The 21,862-nt window shown below is 36.9% G+C and overlaps 3 protein-coding genes across 4 annotated transcripts; 1 reads left to right on the top strand and 2 right to left on the bottom strand.

The window, feature by feature from the left end:
• Positions 1 to 7,813: 7,813 nt before the first annotated feature.
• On the bottom strand, positions 7,814 to 10,218 carry apoda.1 (apolipoprotein Da, duplicate 1). Of its 2 annotated transcripts, none has more exons than XM_055058233.1 (5): positions 10,132 to 10,218; positions 9,913 to 10,050; positions 9,011 to 9,132; positions 8,821 to 8,906; positions 7,814 to 8,732 (listed from the first exon to the last, which is right to left on the bottom strand). In XM_055058233.1, exons 2-5 carry the CDS (start codon positions 10,045 to 10,047, stop codon positions 8,497 to 8,499), a joined length of 579 nt encoding a protein of 192 aa, XP_054914208.1. In that variant the 5' UTR covers positions 10,048 to 10,050; positions 10,132 to 10,218; the 3' UTR covers positions 7,814 to 8,496. The 2 variants fall into 2 exon arrangements, with proteins under 2 accessions (XP_054914208.1, XP_054914207.1); XM_055058232.1 differs by having other exon boundaries at positions 9,913 to 10,070; positions 10,132 to 10,201.
• Positions 10,219 to 14,768: 4,550 nt separating this feature from the next.
• Positions 14,769 to 16,155, top strand: LOC129378031 (apolipoprotein D-like). The gene is made up of 4 exons (XM_055058276.1): positions 14,769 to 14,923; positions 15,445 to 15,566; positions 15,659 to 15,747; positions 15,824 to 16,155. Exons 1-4 carry the CDS (start codon positions 14,804 to 14,806, stop codon positions 16,063 to 16,065), a joined length of 573 nt encoding a protein of 190 aa, XP_054914251.1. The 5' UTR covers positions 14,769 to 14,803; the 3' UTR covers positions 16,066 to 16,155.
• A 1,178-nt stretch (positions 16,156 to 17,333) lies between these two features.
• LOC129378033 (apolipoprotein D-like) lies at positions 17,334 to 18,349 on the bottom strand. The gene is made up of 4 exons (XM_055058278.1): positions 18,126 to 18,349; positions 17,930 to 18,051; positions 17,773 to 17,858; positions 17,334 to 17,659 (listed from the first exon to the last, which is right to left on the bottom strand). The coding sequence occupies exons 1-4, from the start codon at positions 18,243 to 18,245 to the stop codon at positions 17,418 to 17,420; spliced, it is 570 nt and encodes a 189-aa protein (XP_054914253.1). The 5' UTR covers positions 18,246 to 18,349; the 3' UTR covers positions 17,334 to 17,417.
• Between the last annotated feature and the right edge of the window lie 3,513 nt (positions 18,350 to 21,862).

Raw genomic sequence — 21,862 nt, 5'->3', positions numbered from 1 at the left:
ACAAAAATATTTAAGAGTTGATTCCATTGTCAGCAACACCTATTAAAACTAAAAATCACATTTCATCAAACATTGGATTTTACACACCACAGCTTAGTTTTATTGCTATGTTATAGTCTTCTCTGGACTCATAATGTTTTTAACTAACTCTTCTGTAAGGAGAAAGTTATATGTCTTTGCAAAGTGCAAAACTGCAAGAGTAATTCATCAAGTCTTTACATTTTGTCTGCACAGAGCCAGGCTATTTTGTGTTATTTTAAATTAAAGTAATCTCGGTCGACTGGCTTTTATGCCTATATATTTTCTTTGGATGTTTCTTTTTTGTTTGTGATATGCAGTTTACCTGTATATCAGTAAAGGATTCAAAGCAGAGATGCAAAGAGAAATCAGGGCATGACAAGCAGAGATGGGCAATAACAAGTTGCACACTTGTTATTGCAAGTGTGCAACTGCACACTTGCAGTGCAACATTTCTAGGAACTGTTGCACTGCATCCTACTTTTTTCTTATTTCAGTGAGATTATTTTAAAGTAACACTAATTTTACTCGAATAGCCACCTCAAGTTATTTCACTCGCTGAAGACCAAACAGATGTTAACCAATCAATGCAACAGACACACACTGTTTGTATTCACACTCCTTGGTTTTGTTTATCTCTGAAGTCTGCTGTGCCATTTTAAAAACACTAGTAAAAATTATCACTCAAAGTATTTTTCCACTGTTGTGTGATAGAAATGTATATTACTTACTTTAAATGTTGATTTCTGAAACTGATAGTTGAGAACAGAAATGGGCAGTAACTATTTACATTTACTTTATTATAGTTCTTTGTGGGAAAAATAAACTTTTAATAGTAGTTTAACCAGGTCATGGTTTTACTTTTACATTAGTAGTATTATTATGACGTATTTCTACTCTTACCCTTGTGTTATTATTCCATTAATAAAATACATATTGCCCAACTTTATGTGAAATCATAAAGTTGGGCAATATGCATGTCAAATATTATTGCCTTTGACCAATTATAAAGAAATGATGAACGAGAATAGTTGGTAACTCTATTCTGTATATTTGTAGGTTGCGTGTCTAATTTGTGTATGCTCCTTTTTTCTAACATGTTATTTAAAAACAAAACAAAGTTGGACAGAACCAGAAAGAAAACAGGATGTGAAGCCTAATTACAGCCTCAAAAGAGACTAAACAGAGACTTCAGTTTGTTTCTTTTGGTTTTTTTACACACATTATAAAACCAGAGTTGTAGTTGTTTGCTTACAGTTTCTGTCTCATTTATGGGGGTAGAAGGACAATCTAATCTCTTTATATTGACCCATCCAGATCTGAGTCATTTTTCAGAAATTAATTAATGTGAAAAGTCAGAGCATTTTATTAGCAACAAATCACTATTTCCAGTCTTGCCACATATACTGATGATTAAACACATTAATGTTGGCTGCGTCTGAGCATGGGAAAGTGGAATGAGTGGAATCCAGGTTGGTGATTGAAGGCGTTTACACCAGCTCTGTTTGATCCGCTTTAATCAAACTAGGGGACAAGAGAAACATTTCTCTATAGCAAGCAAAATGAACACTGCCAGTTTGTCAGATGCAGCCTTTGTGTCACCAATGAAATATTTATGAACCTAATTATCTGCAGTAGAGGACAATATAACAAACAATGAACCCATTGATTAAACTTTTCATTATGCTTACCATGTCTATTGTCGGGATGGTTGCTGATGCATTCAACATAAAGAATCACTGCTTCGTTTCCAGAGGCTTAAATATGTTATAAAACTCACAAGGAACGGCTTGTAAAGTGGAGTTGAGCTTGGAAGTTTCCTACGAGGACAGCATAGTTGCTGGTTCACATAACAGTTTATTTTCTTTTTATAAATGTTTTTTTTTATTATTATTTAAGACGTTGTCTTAACCTGTCAAACCACAATCATCTTTGGGATGTTGTGGAACCAGGGAATTAAATGTTTCCAGTACATACGTTTTCTAATGTCTAGATCAATGGATAATGGATCCATGGAACAACAAATAAAATAATAACAAAGAAAAAATGTTGTAGCAAAAACTTGGTGTAGATCATTAAGGAACCAAGCTCAATTTAATTCAACAAGGCAGAGTTGGCTGAATTAAATATTAACAAAGGTAATGGAGTTGGTTCTCCAGACAAATTTCTGCTTTGTGTTCTAGGTTTTTTATATTTTGGTCAAAATTGATGAATATCAACATTACACACACAAAGATAATTTGTTTCTCTTAAAATTAAACAAGAGACATGAAATCTCTAATCCATTTTTCTAGAAAGTCCGAGCTTTTGGGGAGGTCTGAATGCAAATTTGAATTCCAAAACAGACTTAAAAACCGAACTCTGATCCGCCTAAAAACCGGTTTCTACTCTAAAACGGGAGAAAACTTGTCTGAATGCAACCGGACTAGAGAGCATTTCAAAAGCAGGAAGTTGGCTACAGTGCAGGACATTCTGGTCAATATATTGCTCTCTGCTCAGCAGGTTAACGAAGATGTTAACCCGCAGGAAAAGCAGATTATAAATGGTTTGAAGTTGTTCTACAACTTTTAATCAGCTTATTGTCCCATTGCTGTGGCACTTTGCAGCTGCTGTAATTTTTAAACCTTTAATAAACGACATAAGCTGAATTAATTGCCTCGTTTGTTTAAATAGGATGGAAGAATTTCCTTAGTACTCTCTTGGATCTTGATAGAAACCAAACTGTAATGGCGCCTGCAGCGTCGCTAGCATTAGCAGCTAACAGGCGATGTCCAGACTAATAATGTATTTCAATTAATATTCTACAACCGCTAAAATCTGACACTGCTCCGTTTGTCAAGCAGAAAGTTGCGCTGGTCTTCTTCAGAGGTTTAGTTCTTGGTGCAGCGCCCCCACAGGCGACAGGAGCCGGTTTTTAGTTAGTCTTAGTTGTTTGACACAGTGCAGTGTGAATGCAAACTAGAGTTCTGAAAATGTAACAAATGTTGCAATTTTAGTCCCTAATCGAATCGAGTCTACCAGACTGTCCGTTCTGAATACACCCTAAATCAGTTTCTTCCAAAAGATTGAATTGATATTTCGGCCAGTATAACATTGATGGCAAAAGTGCAATTTCAAGATGCTAATACGCAAAGAGTCTCATGAAGCTTTCGAGAGAGAGATATACAATCCAATAAAGTTATTTTCCACAGTGCTGCTGTAGCCTGGATATTTCATAACATACAGTAAATGAGGCCAAACCGCCAAAGCCATTTACGGCTGTGACTGAGGAAGAACCGAGGCGCATTATGCACCTGATTGTTCAGATTAATGAACATTTAAAATCTCTTTATGAATAATATCTGGGCCAGAGAGGATTGAGAAGTCGTGTCCATGAGGCAGTAAAATGGCACACATGTACATCAGAGGGGAATAACCGCTGTCACCTCGAATGAGCCTCACGCCAAACACATCCACGTTGCTCCCGCCGAGGGGTCTGCGTCGAATCTGTGTCACACATGGTGTGAAACCCAGGCTGTTTGAAGCGAAGCCTCGGGACAGGGATCACACTCCGGCATGAAACGGGTTTTTATAAAAGAGGGGCGGGAAATGCTGAAGGTTTCAAGGCCAGTAAAGAGATTTCCTGCTGAGGAAACAGAAGAGCTCAGACGCCCAGGAGCTAATCACTGAGCGCTAATAGATTCAATCTGCCCTGACTGACGATTCCCCATCCGAACATGACAGACTCCTCCTCAGTTCACTTCGATTCAACCAACTGGAACAGACATCCTGCATTTGAACATTTCTAACAAATATTACATCCTAGAGCGTCGTCACTGAGTGTAAAGTTTTATTAAACTCTTTCAAAATTTCAGTCCTTGTAGTTTTAAACCTAGAACTTGCTAAAATGTGATTCTTCAATCCTTTAAAAATAATCTTTCTAACCAAATCTCAGAAGTCTCATTGCACAATGAGAAGCTGATGCAATCAGAACAAAGATTTTGCTTTCTGGCCGCCCATGTTCCAGCAGAGACCGGACCGAAGCTTTTCATCCAGCTGCTCAGGAATGCTGGATAAACACTGCAAAAATAGACTGAAGTACCAACCGTTTTAAATAATTCAAGTTTGTTGTGGCTGTTATTGACTTGAGAAAATATGAGCTTTCGTTTTACTTTTTCATTTCCATGAAACTGCTGTTATGATTAGTGTAGGATTTTCTTTCCCCCCCACTTTTATTTGTGACACAGGGGACTCCCTGGATGCGACATTATTCTCTTCTCAGGTCATGCACAGGGTAACCTCCAGTATATTGTGTTTTTGCAGCAGAATAACTTTGCTTTCTCTGCAGGCGCAAAATTAAAACCCTAAAAACAAAGAGAACTCTCTTCAACAATGTTGAAACCTCTCCTTTTAAACCTTTGAATCTTCAGTTACTCGGATACGTTATCTGTGACTTAATGACGTGTTTCAAAGTGAATTATGAGTAAATTATATACATCTACATGTGACCATTTTTATTTTCGCAAATGCTGCTGTTTGATATATCAAAGACTTCAGAGGATGTTTGTCATTCACTGAAAACAAATATTTTCTGTTTAATCGAAATAAACACATACAATCATATTCAATAAGTTAGAATATTATCAAAATGTTTATTTTAGTAATTACATACATAATGTAGAAGTTTATAATACTGATCTTGACATATTCAGCCAAATTGTATCAGTATTGAATCTATAGTAGCATAGAAAGATGGACACTTTAGTTTCAGATTTCATCTTGAAATTTTGTTTTATTTTCGTGTTGTAGTTTTTTAACTCTACCCCCAAACATTGATTTGCTCTCGAATTCTAATATTTTGAGCTTAAGGAAAGGAAAAAGGCATAAATAACAATATGTTATTTAAATATTTTGTACACACCTATGCACTATGTCCAAAAAAAAACTCAAAGAAAAAAACTTACAAAAACACCTGAAAGTCAGAAGTTTGAAAGCTTAAATCAAAGGCAGTCTGATGATGGGCGATTTTGCCAAAACAATTTCTCATTTCCCTGCTGTTCTGAGAGAGATGAACTTTTGTTGTGATATTTCCCAGCACTGGAAACAGGTGAGGTGCAGGCGGTTGCTGCCAGCGTGTGTCTCATCTATGCAGGAGACTCTGACAGTTTTGGTTTTATTGGCTCCAATAAGAGTAAAAATAAAAAAAAGTCCACAACTGTACTTCTGCCTTCCTCCTTCCATGTGTAATCCCATTTCCCATTGGTGAAGTTAGATATCAGGCATGAAAGAACTTTTGTCCCCACAGGGTCCTGGGAAACATCTGTGGAAATCTTTGAGCTTTCAAAGTTTGAATCAGTTGAAGGAAAACTTCAAGAATATTCATTCATTATTCACATCAAATATATTCTGATCTTTTATGGTTTGTCTTTCTGGTTTTGTTAGTTTGGTTTCTTGTTTATGTTTTTTTGTGAGTAAAAACCTTGAAATATAGATTTGTTTGATAAATAATAAATATATATACTCTGGAATAAAGTAAAATCTCCAGGAGATTTATTTTCTAGAAGGCTGTTGATGACATGTTGATAGAGACAATTTATATTTATAGTGCTACAGTGTTGACTAATAACCTGTTTTTTTGTTTGTTTTGTGACTTTTACTACAAATGATTATTTGAACATTTCCATACATATTTTTGGAAATAATTTCTGGAATACTCAAGAGAAAATGTAGCTTTGAAAGGGGAAACTCATAATTGGGATGGTACTGACACACTATTGGCTGGCGTTTGCAAAGCAGCCAATCAAAGAGCAAATGACAAAAAATGCAACTCTTTTAGATCCAAAATAACTCAAAGAAAACGAGTTCATAGTTTTTAACAAAGAAATGTTCATGTTTAGTTTATTTAATTCCCAATGCTTCTTTGCAGTCTATTATATTGTTGGATTTAATATCTCAGTAAGTAGAATTAGACACTAGTGTTTGTGTCATTTGTAGTATTTGTTAAATTTGAAGGAATATCTTTAACGAGTCTGACATGTTTGTATTTTTAGGCTTGTGATTAGAATGGTTTGTATCTTACCTTTTTACATATGTGGAAAAAACTTCTCGTCTGAATGAGTATTTGCTTCCCCCAGCCTGTCAGACAGCAAACATGCATCTTACAGGAACAAAAGGAAAGCCAGTCTGCTCTTTACTGGCAATACAACTAAAAAAACCACATTTAGAAATCAGCGTTGAAACAACAGACGAGAAGAAAACGCTGCCCCTTACTCTTATTAGACCATCATTAACTCTTCCTGCTGCTAATCTCTGCCCCTGATTCAATCAGTATACAGCTTGTTATTCTGTGCAGCAGCTCCTAATGAACTTTCTGCAATTTGGCTCCTGATTAACACCTAAATTATCTGATGAACTACTTTATAATCAGGAATCATCAACCACAGATTTATCCATCCAGGACTTTTTATTTTTTTCTCCCACAGTTAATTATTTTCAGAGGAGCTGGTGTTACCTTTTGAAACTGGTTGATTTACTTTTTAATTCACAATTATTTTAATATTTTCGTCCTGGTATCTGCTTGCTTTAGCAGCCTGACATTGATTGAGGATTTCTCGTCTTCTCTTTGCAGTATTTAAGCTGGCAGAGCTCGTCTTTGTGTGTCTGCAGAGTTTACATTCTCCTCTATGGGGGTAAGTGCCACGTCTGAGCTGTGTGCCCCATGATCCAGATTTTACTCCCACTCAGCTCACTGTGGAAAGCCCACAGAGCCGTTCAGACTGAGTCATAGTGAGTAAGCGGGATCTGTAAGTTTCATCTAATTAAATCTACAGTTTCATGTATAATTGTGAGCCTCTACGAAGCCTCTGGAGGCTGAGTTATTGTGTTGTTATTGAAGGGAAATATGGATGTTTATGTGTGTGCGTGTGTGTGTGTGTGTGTGTGAGAGCACTCTGCACGCCGCTGCTGAAAAACCACCACGATGCATCCTGGAGAGCATCATTCATCGCAGCTCTTCGCCACCTGCGTGGCCTCTGACAGCTCCCCCTCCTTATGCTGAACAATGAAAACTGCCACAACAATATAGCAGAAATTTATGCAAACATAAAGCTGAAAACAACTGTGTCCTGTTTTGTTTGTGCAAACAAGAGGGCAAAAGTGTTAGACAGGTGCACGCGTCACTGCACTGAAGAAAAATGCTGTATTTCAGTCAGATATCTACTATCTTCTGTAAATGTGAATCAATAATTAAACTTCATCTATTAAACTTGCAAATATGTTTATTATTTCTGTTTAATTTTGTAATTGATTTGGTGTTCATTTTTCTCAAAAGTGCAGTGCTTGAGTGTTGTAAAAACACTTTATAAAATAAGGTTATTTGCTTTGTCTGCAAGCTCAGGTACAGAAAAACTCAAAATCCCTACAGATTTGGTTTTTAAATGACTTTCATTCAACCAAAACTTTTTATTTACGGTGCTTTTATGTCTCAAAAGAAAATAAAACAATGTCAAAAGAGCATCAGTGAAAGAAAAAAAACATGTTTACTTTATTTCCAGTAAGACTGTTGATTAAAGTTTAAAAACACAATTATTATTCACACCTACAAGAGGTGTGAATAATCTTGACCTTAACTATAAATTGCTTTCCAATATATACTTTTTTTTTTTTTTTTTTTTTTGCTTTAAATTAAAAGGCCAACAGAAATCTGGCTACAAACAAAAACCAATTGAGACAGTAAATGGTTGTTTTTTAAAAGTGAATAATAAAATAAAAAATTAGCACATCGTTAATGGCAAGAAAATGACAGCAAGTTTAATCATTAAATTTCTGAGATTTAATATTTAATAAAATATTAAGTGTTTTGAAACAGAGTTTTTACTTTCAAAACATACAGATTTTTATTCTCTTATGTAAATTGTTTCATTGAAGATTGATCCAAGTAGCACATTTTACTATTGAGGCATCCATTGACTATATTCTGCAGTTTAATGCACATTCCACAAAGGTTTTATATCAGTCATCAAAAACAAAACTAGCATCTGGTTGAGGTGAATAATCCCAGAAAAATGCTTCACGTTAATTTGTCAAAAAATCAAGAAAGGTCACATGTTTTCCTGACTCTGCTGGGACTAATGAGAACCTTCATGTTTGGAGTTTGAGAGACAAATAAAGCAATCAGTATCATGTGTTTTCACTGAAAAAAAAACACAGCTGTTTCCTTGTAATAAAATGAATCTAGTTCACTGAGGCTTTCCTAATAGATGTCTGATTAGAAACGGCAAAATGTTTTAGCAAATATTTTTCCAGATGAACATAAAGCTTTCAAATAATGTACTTTAATCAGCAAGCAAACAGCTGAGATTGCTCTATTCATTACAACTGCAATAAAATATTAAAACTCTTCTCTGTAGAAATAAAGAGTGGGGAGAAAAAAAAATCTGCAATCGTTTCTCTTCTTCCACCTGCAACGGCGCCATCTTGTGTTGCTTTTTCGCCGCAGCCTCAGAGAGTTTTGTCGCATCCCTGCTGCCTGCTGGGGATCATCCGGGTCACGTCGATGTTGTTGGTGGCGAAGGTCTCCCTGGCCTTCTCCACGGTGGCGTCCGGCAGGCTCCGGGTGCGGCCCAGGATCCAGGCAAAGTCCACATGGAAGAGCCTGAGGACATCCGTGCAGGAGTACACCAGGGCAAAGTTCACGTAGTCAGTGGACAGGATCCAGTAAGGGGAGTAAGGGAGGACTACATTGAGTAGACACAGAGAGTAAAAGTCAAAGGTCAGAACATAAACAAGAGGTGATCATTTTTACTCCGATGTATTCCCGCTGACCGTAGGAGTAGGTTATTCCCAGTTTAGCTGGATTCTTCAGATCCTCTATCACTCCGGTTCCCACTATTTTCCTCACCTCTCCTTTTCTGACACACACAAAATCACACACAGAGTTTTTGCGCAGCCCTAAACGGTGCCAACAAGCACCTCCTGACACATTTCCACAAGGTTCCCGCTCGCAGTGACTCACAGTATTTCCGAGCTGACCACTCGAATGGAGTTGTCCGTCGTCAGAGTGAAATTGGTCTCGATGCAGCGGCCCTTCTCAAACTGGGCCGGCAGCTTGGCAATTTCAAACCATCTCCCCATGAACTGCGAGGGCCAGGGACACACAGGTTCAGAGGCAATTTAGAGCAACGTGAGAGGAGACTGTGAATAAATCTACATACTGTAATGGGTTTACAGAAACATGCGACAGGTTAGCTTTCAGGCCCACTCTGTATCTGCAGTGGAAAGTCATTAACTACCCTGCGCTCTCCGGGTTTTTTTATCCCTCAAGGACAATATACTAGAGAATATCTTAGTGAGTCTGCACTTAAAGCATCACTTTATGTTCTATTTCAGTTAAATAGTAGTTTGTGCACTGTTTGAGAACAGATTAAAGGATAAGATGTTGCTTCTTTGTCATAAAATAGCAGAAATGCATGCTTGATTTTGAAATACTGCATATCCATTGTTCAATCTAAACCATCTTATTTAACATCATTTCAATACACAACCTTTTACCACAGCGAGATTTTATTTTTAACAATTGCAGATAAATGCATTCCCGACATTTTGCAATGAGAAGATTAAATAGTAAAATTTTTAACATGTAATAATAATAATTTCTCAGTTTTTCTCAAATTTGCACAAATGTTTTAAATTCACTTTATGAAAAAGGTTTTAAAAATATTAACACCATTAATATTTTCTCTATTGTAAAATTATTTTTAAAAGAGTTTTGCAATATTTTAATGCTGTTTAATTCTAATGTTTGGTAAGAAAAAGGGGGAAAAAAAGCAACTTAAATTGTGAGACTTGAATGCTGTTGAAACCTTTTCAATCAGGTCATTCAAAGACAGTTTGGACTCACGCTGGGAATCCTGTTACCTGTTTAAGGATGAAGGCGGGCTGGACTTCTGGTTCTGGACACGGACCCCAGTGGGGAACCTGAGCCCGAATGATGGGGATCACAAGCACAAAAATCGAAGCCAGAAACACCCTCATGGTAAGAGCAGGCTGCATCACCTGCAGAAAAGCAACAAAAGCTGCTGGTATTTTAAAATCAATAAATGTTTAAATTAGTCAGAGAAAGTACATTTATCTTACCGGTTTTGTTCCTCTTTGTGGATCCGTGTTCTCTCCTCAGAGATCTCAGGGTTTGACTCGGAGACGTTGTTCTTCACAAAGTTTTTGCACATCTCTGAAATCAATGAGATTCTTTGTCTTTCTCCAGTTTTATTACCGGCGTAAAGTCGGTCATTACCAAATCAGAGTCATGGGTGACGCTCTGACTGGAATGTCACAAAGTTATCCGAAGGTTCTCCTGCTTGAGGTGGGCTGCAATGGAAACTTGAGCTTTTTTTGTTCTCATTTGTCAGATTTTTCCACTGATTTATCTGCAGTCAGAAGTGTGCATACTGAAAATGCTCTGCCTTCCCAAGACAGTTTCACAAAGAGGATGGTCATTTTCAATTCAGCTGAGAAGTTTTTGTGGTATCGAACTTAAGATGCACTTTTTAAAACTCTTTAAGATTCAAGTTTAGCATTTAGTCCTCTTCTGTTCAGTTGTCAAATTGAGTTTACTCACATCTGCTCATCTACATTTGGCCGAAGATGTTTTGCAGATAGTTTGAGAGAAAATTATCTTAATGTATGAAGGCATCAGGCGAAGGACACAAAGGAATTGCACAACATTCCTTTGTGACAATAAAAAAAAAAGAAAAAAGAAGAAGGAAAGAAAAGGGTTAGGGTTAATATAAAAGATGAGTAACAACAGGAGAAAAAATGAGGCAACTGTAAAGAGTTTTGTTTGTGGGCCAGAATGTTGAATTTTGGTTTGGTATGGTAGGACGAGTTAAATTTAAATGTACATCACACTTTTCAGATTTCTGTTTTTTTTTTTTTTTTCATGAAGATTTTAAAAATGCAGCGTTGATTTCTTTTCATTTTACAAGCTAACAATAAATCACTATCAATCATAATTTAATACTCTTATTGTTATACAATAAATGCTGTGGAAAAGTTCAAGGAATATGAATATTTGAATCCTCTCACTATTTTTTTTATTTTTTATTTTTTATTTTTTTGAAAGGAATGGATTTTGTGCAGCAAAGACATGCAAGGACAAGGTTAAAAACTTTTATTTCACAGAAAACTTTAGATTCCATAAGAATGAGAAGCCAGAACTCGAGTCGGTAACCTGACATTTTATTATCTGTAAGGTCCTGTTGCTGTTTGATAACACAAATACTCTAAAATAAACACAGTGATTTACATGCAGAAATCTATTAAATACTGTCTGCCTCCAGACAAAGCCCTCCGACGACAAACAAGATTAAACTAAAGAAGAAGAAAAAAAGATCAAAAGGTTCAATTTCCAGCTAATATATCCAGCTTGTATTTCAGGGAGGAAAGACTTGTTAGCTGCAGCCAGACACATCAAAGCCCGGGTAAAGCAGCAGCGGCTGCTTTCTGCCAGGATGGAGGCAATGAGCTCGACTGGTCAGAAGATCAAGGACAGAAGCGAGCGCACAGCCAAATGGGCTGCAGGATAATGAGGAAATATCAAAGAGTTGAGAAATGTATTAAAGATGCAGCATGCAAAGGTGGATCCTGAGGAGAGTTTTGGTCTCTTTTAATCTCATCACAAGGTTCTGTATTTGGATTTTCTTTTTTGTGCTGGTATTCTGTCCCGTGAGGTTTCACGAATTATAAAATTGCGGGGTTCTTTCAATTATGTTTCAGCAAAACATTCTTATGTTTGAATCCCTGCATGGAGTTGTTCTCCTGGTGCATGAGTGGGTTCTCTCCAGGTACTCCAGTTTAAGAGTTCAATACGCCAGAAGGCAATTATTCGTTTCCTGCGGCCTTCGTCCAGAAGCACACTTTGGGAAACCATCTGGACCTATGATCTTGTGAAGGCAACAATATGTCACTGCAATGGGGATTTGTTGTTCTGACTTAGAGCAGAAAAGGAGGACCTACTTCTGAAACAGTTTCTTGCTTGAAATACTAAAATCAGGTTGGGTATTTTGTTGAATTAATCATACAACAGAATATATTTTACCTTTAGATATGAAAGTTGGCTCTGTGTTTTTGTCCACTAGAGGGCAGCAGAGGAGCTTTAATATGCTTGAGCAATGTGAAATCAGCTGACCTTTCGGGAAATTAAACAATATCTTCATATTGAGTTTTAATGATCAGGCACTTGTTTCTTTTTTCATCCAAAAAGAAACTTTTCAAAGTTTACAAAAAGACCGAGTTTGATCTTCTAGCAAAAGACTCACGTGCCAGAGCATATGCAGCCATGCTGCTGATGCCCCTGCAGCTGTGCACACATATACAAGCTGTACATTACCACAGAGGGAGGACGGAAAACCCTGAAAGTGAGCAGCAACACACGTGGACTAGAGCTTGAGAATGTTTCCTGCTGCTGAGGGATGACTGGGGTCAAAACCTGAAGGACGATCTGTCGCCTAAACTGAACCGACTGCTCCGATGGTTATTCAAAGAACATCCCCAGGAAAAATGTGTTTAAATCTGTAAGACAGTGTGACATGATATGTTGAGTTTATATTTGAATCACTAAAGGATTTATGATTGAACTATTCCCCTATTCATAAACTATTACTGTTTAATTTATAAAGCACTTTAAAATAGCAACAAACTGATGTACAGATAACATCAATGAACATTAAAAATATGGAAAGGACAAAAGAAAAGAAAGACAATCAAATCAATAGAATGCTGAAACAGTTTTAAAAGAGGACAATAAAGGGGAGCTTCATATACTATATAGTTGCATGTTTAGGAGGATAGCTTGAAAGGCTGCAAACACCGTCTCCTCTGTGTTGTACAGGAGCTGCAGCATCAGATTTTTTGCTGTGCATCACAAACAAGATGGCATCATGAGGAAAACGCATTATGTGAAAATGAGGAAGTTACAAACTGACTGGATCAAGACAACCAGATCCGTGACTTTGGGGAGCTGAGATGGAAAGGAGGGTTGAGTTTGTTGTCTAGTTTTATTTTTTATCTTTTTTTTTCCTTTAGTTGAAAAAGCAACAAAAAAAGGGCTGAAACTTCTGCATTGCAATTGTTTTTAATTTTTATGCACTATTTTGTCAGTATATTAAGTGTATTCATAGGTGTATATGTAAAATAAGAATTGTCTATTGTAATTTAGAATTAAAAAAACATTTAGCAACAAGAAATAATTTAATAATAACTGACCTAAAACAAGATAATCTTAATTTGATTTAATTGATTTATTTTTTATTATTTATTTTTTTTCTTTTGCACCCATTTAGTTATGCGACTGACACAACTGGTTTTCTTTATTTGAGACAAAAGCAATATAATTTTTTAGAAAACACTTTGTTAGCTTTAGATTACAACATATTCAACAAGAGTAAATTATTTAACAAACCCAATCTCTAAAGATTTGTGTTATCTAAGTCTATTTACCTTGAAGTCGGTCAGTCATGTGTCTCGGTTGTGTAACGTCTCGTTCGTTTTCCATTTACTGAGCAGCATTTCACTTTATGGTTAAAACGTACATTGTAAAGAAGCAGGTCAGATTCAGGTGGATATTGGTCAGTTCAATCAACGTGTTGGAAGATTTTAGAATCATTTACCAGTTTCCTCTTGAGCCTAACTAAGCAGCATTGATTTTATCCAGAAATATCTGTCTCCCTCTCATTCTACAATGAAGTTTCTTTCCAGTTTCATTCATAAATTCTCAGAAATGTCAAAAATTTCATCAACTATTATAGAAACAGTCATGTTAATTTGCAGACATAGTCCTAATTTAGTGCAATAAGAGCAGAGAAGAGCAGATTAAGATTATTTTGTAGATTTTACAAACGAAACCTGCAATATGCGCTGGTGTGACTGTTTTGTTGACTTTATTTTGTTTTCTGAGCAACTCAGACCTGCAAGTTTCTATGTTTTTGTTTTTGGATGAAATGCTTGAAAGTCAAATCGTTTCTGCTTAAAGTTTTATCAACTTTCAGTCATCTGTAAAGTTATTTTAATTTAGACTAAATGAAGCTAAAACTTCAGAATTTAGTGGACTGGATATAAACTTTGTCCGGAGAAAACCTTTTCCATAATTTTCAATAAACCCCCAAAAATGTAAAGATATTAATGGAATAAAATCATTGTTGTTGTTGTTTTTTTGGAGGGGGGTTATGGATTAATGTTTCATTTCATCAACATGCTTTTTTATGCATAATGTCATGTCAGGCAAAACAAATCTTCCCCTTGTCTGTAAAATGATTGAAAGTTGAAATATATTTTCACATATTTTACTTTTATAACAAGAGCTATCCTAACTTTATTTCAGATTATGATGCCAACAGACAGTAAATTTAGATATAAAACATTTCCTAAAATGGTTTGTATCTAAAACATTAAGCCTTGCCTTGATAGAAACTACAATTACAGTCAAATTTATGTTTTTCTTAAATTAATGTCTAAAGCTACTCGAGTCCAGATAAGTTCATTATTTAGCAGCCTAACCAAACTTTGTGCAGGTGAATATCTTTGGAGAGAGTCTGTTTCATTTGAACAGGTGCCAGTTCTCACGTCATCAAACAACAAGGAGGGGCTGAAGCCTGGAGACGTTTGGCTCTTTAAAAGCCTCCAGAAGCGGGATGTGGTCACTCCTGCTGGTTTCACAGAGGTGAGCAGACGACACCTTCCTAAAGCGGCTGGATTTTGACTCGTCTTTCAGCTGCCTTTTTCTGTTTTACTCTTTGCAGACTGAGGCGACAAGATGAACGCTGTGCAGATTCTTACTTTGACTATGCTGCTGGCCGCTGGAGGCAGCGCCCAGAATCTCAGGTCTGGAAAATGTCCCGATCCTGCAGTCCAGGCCAACTTTGATGCTGCCAGGGTGAGAAACATTTGATCTAATCTGGTAAAGTAGCCAAAAATTGTACTCAACCAAAAGCAGCACTACTTTAACATATTTGTTCTTACATAATAGTAGAAAGTAGCTAAGAAATTAAATAAAAAAGTATTTTTATTGACCAAAGTGAAAATAATTATAAAATAAGACAAAATAAATATTTTTCTAAATCAGCTTCTGTCAAAAAAAAAAAAAAAAAAACATGAGTCTAACAAGCGTCTTTATCTGGTGAAAATTTGGTTAAAATATTTGTCCTTTATTCAGTGAGAAGAGAATCCAGAAGTTTTAGTCAACTAATAGTAGCAATACTTCAAATTCAAATTTCTGAAATTAAAGTCAAATATACCGACTAATAAGAAGTAATTCTTTCACAAAAACTTGCTCAAGTAATGGAAAGTAGTTGCTGCGCCACTCTGGTGATGTGAGACATTCTCAGATGTCCTGTTTTGTAACTAAGCTGCTGTTTTCTTCATGTTTGGAGTTTGATAAATATGGTTCCGCTTCAGTATCTTGGTAAATGGTTTGAGATCCGGAAGCTGCCAACAACTTTCCAGCAAGGTCAATGTGCCACCGCCGAGTACAGCCTGAAGAGTCCCGGAGTCGTTGGAGTCTTCAACAGAGAGCTGCTGTGAGTAAAACGTCCTGCTTGTTTTTGAACAGAATTGGTCAAACAAAGTCCTGCAGCCTTAAATCAGAACTGATTTGTTTATTAACCTGCAGTGACAATGGAACCATTAACTCTGCTGTTGGCACGGCTAAAGTGAAGGACCCTGCTGAGCCGGCCAAGCTGGAGGTCTCCTTCTCTGATGGTAAACAATTTTCTTTCAGAAATAAGTCTATTTATTCAAGATCTTTAAAATTCTCCCGCTGCTGTTTTGACTCTAGACATTCCTCCCGGTCCGTACTGGGTTCTGTCCACCGACTACGACAGCTACACGCTGATCTATGGCTGCACCGACTACGGCCTGTTCCACATGGAGCTGTCCTGGATCCTTAGCAGGACGCCCACTCTGCCCAAAGAGACCACTGAGGACCTGCTCAGCATCTTGTCCTCCATCGGTGTCAACGTGGACAAGATGGCCGCCACTGTTCAGGACGAGACTTACTGCAGTCCCATGAACCAGTGAGACGGAGCCGCGTTATGATGAGCATCATCTTATACGTGTTTGTATTTTATTTTGTGGAAATAAAATTTCTGATTCTTGTATTCCAAAAAAGGCTGTTTTATTTATTATTTTGCTTCACTGGTTGCATTTAACACTCAGTTTAAACGGTAAAAGTCACATTTAAGGCTTATTTTTATATATTTAAGTCAGATTGATTTATTTGGCAGGGAAAATATATATTAACTAACGTTGCTGTAAATAATTGGCTATTTCTTTAAAAGTTATGGAAAATGCATCTTCCTAAAAAGAAGTAAAAGGCTATAAAATGCAAAATATGTAAATTCTGTCTATAAATATAAAACAATAAATAGCATTATTATGAAAGTACAAGCATTAATTAAAACAACTTTAATTATTCATTAGGATGGCAAAACAGAAGTGGTTGAATAGGAATAGGAAAAACACTTAATTTGTTTTGAATAATCAATCAGTTCTATCTGATGTGAACCTTTTGGTTTTAATTGCCATTTATTTCCACCCAGAAATTGAGTCACACAAACATAATTAAATCAATAGTTTTAACTTAAAATTAAAGTTCTTAAAATCTATTCAGTCATAATTACTGTCACTTTTCATTCATAACTCTTTTAAGAACTCACTTTATTGAGATTGGTGATATGTAATTATTTGATAGTTTGGTGATAAATTCATATATAATTTGGCAAATACACAAATTCACCATATTCCTTTACCAAAGGTAAGTTAATAAAATAGGAATAAATTTGTTTTTAAGACTCAACAAACATGAGATGTGTGATTTATTTTTGACAAATTGAGCTATAGTTGTTTAAAACTTTATTGATCTGACTGTTTCAGACACCACAGTGAAAATTAAACCACAGTGAAAATTAAACCTCAGTGAAAATTAAACCTCAGTGAAAATTAAACCACAGTGAAAATTAAACCTCAGTGAAAATTAAACCTCAGTGAAAATTAAACCTCAGTGAAAGCAGAAATGTCTTAAAATGAGTCCAACTTCATGGTCAACAGCACAGCTTAGCACTGCTGAGTGGTGGAAGCTTTGAATGGATCTGCAAATAGCCTTGACAAGAACTAATCTGCAAAAATTGTGCCAAAAATCTCAAGCCAAGTATTTGTATTTTCAGATAATTTCATGTTAAATATTTACTGAGGTGACACATTAGCAGAACTCTGTCAATAATAAACCACAAATAATTACTGCTGCACTTCACAAAAACTATAACAAGAAATGTACCAGTGAAACCACATTGTTTGTTTTGGACGTGCAAGTTTATTAAATTATGCTCAAACAAAGATTCTGCATCAATAAATACAAACTCCACAATCTCAATCTACTGGTTCATGGCGCTACAGTAATCTGCGTCCTGGTTGGTGACCAGCAGCTTGTCCACACTGACTCCGAGGGACCGCAGGAGGCCGTGCAGCTCCTCCAGCGTCTGGTCGGGCAGAGTGGGCTGCCTGCTCAGGATCCACACGAAGTCGGCGTGGAGCACGCTGAGGTCGGTGCAGCTGTAGACCAGAGCGTAGTTGTCGTAGTCTGTGGACAGAACCCAGTAAGGAGCAGGAGGAGAGTCTGCAGGAGCAAAGAGACACAGCAGGCTGTGAGTAAACCTCCACCTGCAGCGGGATTAAACACACGACTAAAACTAGATTCAAATGAGCGTGGAAACCAAACCAGGTCTGTACCCTCAAAGAAGTAGACCAGCAGCTTGGCGGGCTCAGTGGGGTCGGGTTTGGCGGTGCCGGTGATTACATCAATGGTCCCATTTGCACTGAAATTAAATCAAATCTTATAACAATGTTTAGAAATGCATCTGATCAGGAGAGACTGAGTAAATCTCACAGTAGCTCCCTGTTGACGACTCCGACAACTCCAGGACTCTGCAGGCTGTAGGTGGCGGTGCTGCACTGGCCGTTCTGGAAGGTGTGGGGCATCCTCTGGATTTCATACCATTTACCAAGATACTGCAAAACAAGCAGACTCACAGTCAACACAAAGCCACATCCTGCTCTGCTGCTCCATCTGAAGGATTTCTCACCCTGGCAGCATCAAACTGCTGCTGAACAGCAGCGCTGGGGCATCTGCCAGGCATGATGACCTGAGAGTTGGCCGCCAGGACGGACAGCAGAGTGAAGGAAAACACCTGGAGGAACTTCATCTTTCTATAAAACCTTAAAAAGTAGAAAAAGATTCTGAATTTTACCTAACTTTACACAAATGGAGACTCGCCAGAGTAAAGTCCAGCAGTAGATCCCAGTTGTTTCCTACCTGTTCTACTGGGTAACAGTGACGTTCAGCGTCGTGTTGCTGTATTTATAGTGGAGCTCGACTGCTGACCCCAGATCTCATCTGCATGTCACGTTTTTGTTTTATAAAGGTGTGAGACTTTTGGCACCTGTTCATGTCAAGATAGACGGATTGTCACCAATCACAGACCTTGGCCGCTGAACAAACATGCTTTCAATACATTAGCTAACTGTATAGATTACAGAAATGATCTGTGACATGTGAGGCTCCATGTGTGACGGCTGTGTATTATGTGATAGTTTTTAAAGTCCTTTCATTGCCTTTTTTAATTTTTTCCTCTTTTTCCATGGTAAAAATGTACATTTATCTAAGTGTATTTAATATGATCATTCAGATATAATAACCTGATCCATTTTCTTATTGGCAAATCTTTCATGTCTAATCAGAATAAGAATCACAGAAATATACGAAATTAAATGGCAACAAAAGAAGTTTTAGCTTTCAAAAAGGTAAAGGATATATTAAAAAAAGAGCATTCCAAATAGGTTAGTATGTATGTATGTATTTAGAAAAGTCCCCCAAAAAAACAACATATATTTCTAGTTCATTAATAAGAAGATACATAATATGTAAAAATCTGCAATCAGAACATTATCAAATGCTTTTTTGTTTTCTCGTGTTTTATTCTTACATTTTTTGTACGTTGCCAAATATTTAGCTGCATATTTAACAGAAAACTACCCGGCTCCCATGATATCACACTGATCATGATCCAAACAAGATTTCCCCCTTAAGGCGTGAAAGACACAAGGCTTCGAAAGTGGAGGGATTACAGCTCAGGAACAGGTCATCATGTGACAGAGGCAGGAAATGCAGTTCATCCGGACACCAGACTGTTGCTGCAGTCAGAAGATGGACGTTGGCCCTTCTTACCCACAGAGAATTTATAGCTGTAGCTGTTTGTTGAGGTTAAACCGGCTCTGATCCCTTCGCCTCACCGTGACTCCATAATGCTGGGTGCAAACAACACGGACAGAAATCCCTTATAAAAAGCTTACACCTGAGAGATTCTTAAATTAGCGGTTTAGATGTCCTAAAGCCCCTGTTCTCCTAATTCCTAAGTCCGTTATTCGTAGTTTCCGCTCTGCTTTTTCAGTAAAAATCCACTTGACTTCTGAACGCCCAGATTCGGGCGCATCTCTGTAAATTATGTAAATTATGTCATAAAAAAGTTGATGTATTTTAGTAATTCAGCTCAAAAAATGAAACTCATTTATCATGTAGATGTTTTACACACAGCAATGGAGTTCAAACATTTACACTTTATTATTTATTTTTAGTCTTGTTTCTAGCGCAAATATTTGTTACACTTAAAATAAGACAAAACTAACTTATACTTTTAAGCAAGGTATATGAGATTGTTTTAAGTAAAAATATTTAATTGGTAGATAAAATCACTTATAACAAGACAATTTTTTCATGTTATAGGAGAAATAAACTACCACTGTTATCAATATTAAGGAATTATTTACTTAAAACAATCTTCTATGAATTACAAAGTTTCAAAGTGCTTTACATTAAAACAAACATAAAAACACAAAGTCATGTAACACTGAATCAACAACCATAACATTACATTAAGTCAAATGCCATCATTAAATTAATGATTGATTACGTTTCAAATACAACTCTGAACAGGCGGGTTTTCAGTCGAGATTTAAAGTGTTTCAGCTGTTTTGCAGTTTTCCGGAAGTTTGTTCCAGATTTGTGATGCATAGAAGCTGAATGCTGCTTCTCCTCATTTGGTTCTGGTCCTGGGGATGCAGATCTGACCAGAACCAGAAGACCTGAGAGGTCTGAAAGGTTGATTCAACAACAGCAGATCTTTAATGTAATGTGGTGCTAAACCGTTCAGTGATTTATAAACTGGAACACTAGAAACCAGATAAAACTACTTGGCTAGATTTTGTGTTTTTGCAGTGCAGCTCTGGTCATTTTTGAGAAAACAGGTGATGAAAATATATTCATTTCAGATTCCTCCAAAATTGTATTATCACAGCTTCATATTTACAAAACAAAAGTGGAGATTTTCAGCTAATTACTGCAGTTTCTCCCACAGCTGTACCACATTTAACCTGATTTGTTAATCAGGTTCGTAGTCATTGCCTCAGTATAAAAGCAACTCACAAGTTTCCTTTTATCAATTTCTCCTCTTCTAACTCATTTTGTTCTACATTTGAGTCCTTTCTACCACAATCCATAACAGAGACTGGGCTAAAAAGGAGAATACCAAAGTGAGAATCACATTCACCCAGAGGTTTATTTATGAGAAACAAAATGAAATTACCTAGTGAAAGTCTTGAGCCTTTAGACATACTGCAGCAAACGGGTCATTTATGCTGGAAGAGAAACGTTCCAATATGGTTCAGCTTGCACCGTTCTGCAGAGAAAATTAGGCCAAGATTTGTTAAAGATTTATCATAAATCAGTCTAATTATAAAATGCTACTTTCCTCAACTTTTAGATGCATCCCTGCTTCAAACATGCCTGAATCAAATGAATGAATCCGCTCTGCAAGAGTCTAAGAGTTCATTTAATTAATCAGAATTGGAATTCCTTTTATTGTCGCTGTGCAAGAAACAAAGCGCAATGAAATTTAAAATGTATGTCAAATAACTGAATTAAATAAGTACATAACAATATGGCAGAAACACAGAAACAAATGTGATGGAGTAAGAATAGCTGCAGCATTGTAGCTTTTGAATACTGGATCACCTGAAATGGTTTAGTGTGGGATTAGCAAATTAAATCTTTGTGTATGCACCCTGGTTATTGTTAAAAATAGTTTGATCTCAAAAATTTTAGAGCGATTAAAGAGCCAGGGCAACACAGACACACACACACCTACATAAGGGACAAACAACCATGTACCCGCACACAAGGGCAACTCAGATTAACCAATTAAGCTAACAGCATGTTTTCGGACTAGGAGGAACCTGGAGTACTTGGAAAGACCCCAGAAATCCCAAAACCTTAAAGGTAACAAATCAAACAGGGAAGCACTGACTTCTTCCTCCTGAATGTTTCTGTTCCAGGATGGATAACAAGTTCCTCCAGCAAATTTAAAATCCGCCTTTGGTTGTCCTACTAGTGACGCCTGTCAAGAGTAGAGTCTCCCCAGAAGATGGAGCTCCTCACCCTGCCTCTGTGGCCCAGCAGCCTGACTGAGCAAACTCTTAGTTGCTTGCTTGTATCTCGTTCTTTCATCTTTATTTCATACTTTATGATCATCTCACTATTTCTGGGGTCCAAGAAAGCAAAATACCAGAAATTCAGACACTGTCAGCCACTCCAAAACATTAACTTTGTCCATGAGAAATTGTGTAGCTACTTCTTTCATGATGCTTTTTACTCTGTGAATTGTGCCTGTATTCTTCTTCAAATCAAAAATGGAGTCAAACGTTTGAGGAGAAAACGTTTTCGTTTGCGCCGCTATAATTTTAAGGTTATAAAGAAATGTTTCCAGAG

The sequence above is a fragment of the Poeciliopsis prolifica genome, unplaced genomic scaffold, assembly GCF_027474105.1.
Source record: "Poeciliopsis prolifica strain line A6 unplaced genomic scaffold, Auburn_PproV2 SCAFFOLD050, whole genome shotgun sequence".
Classification (NCBI taxonomy): Eukaryota; Metazoa; Chordata; class Actinopteri; order Cyprinodontiformes; family Poeciliidae; genus Poeciliopsis; species Poeciliopsis prolifica.
This window is presented reverse-complemented; position numbering and strand designations above follow the sequence as displayed.

Coding starts and splice junctions, on each gene's coding strand:
- LOC129378031 (XM_055058276.1), top strand. CDS start 14,804: ATGAACGCTGTGCAGATTCTTACTTTGACTATGCTGCTGGCCGCTGGA. Junction 15,567..15,658: donor GTCTTCAACAGAGAGCTGCT/GTGAGTAAAACG, acceptor ATTAACCTGCAG/TGACAATGGAACCATTAACT. Junction 15,748..15,823: donor GGAGGTCTCCTTCTCTGATG/GTAAACAATTTT, acceptor TTTTGACTCTAG/ACATTCCTCCCGGTCCGTAC.
- LOC129378033 (XM_055058278.1), bottom strand. CDS start 18,245: ATGAAGTTCCTCCAGGTGTTTTCCTTCACTCTGCTGTCCGTCCTGGCG. Junction 17,859..17,929: donor GTCGTCAACAGGGAGCTACT/GTGAGATTTACT, acceptor ATTTAATTTCAG/TGCAAATGGGACCATTGATG. Junction 17,660..17,772: donor GCTGGTCTACTTCTTTGAGG/GTACAGACCTGG, acceptor TTGCTCCTGCAG/ACTCTCCTCCTGCTCCTTAC.
- apoda.1 (XM_055058233.1), bottom strand. CDS start 10,047: ATGCAGCCTGCTCTTACCATGAGGGTGTTTCTGGCTTCGATTTTTGTG. Junction 9,133..9,912: donor CCGCCTTCATCCTTAAACAG/GTAACAGGATTC, acceptor TGGCCCTCGCAG/TTCATGGGGAGATGGTTTGA. Junction 8,907..9,010: donor GTGGTCAGCTCGGAAATACT/GTGAGTCACTGC, acceptor TGTGTGTGTCAG/AAAAGGAGAGGTGAGGAAAA.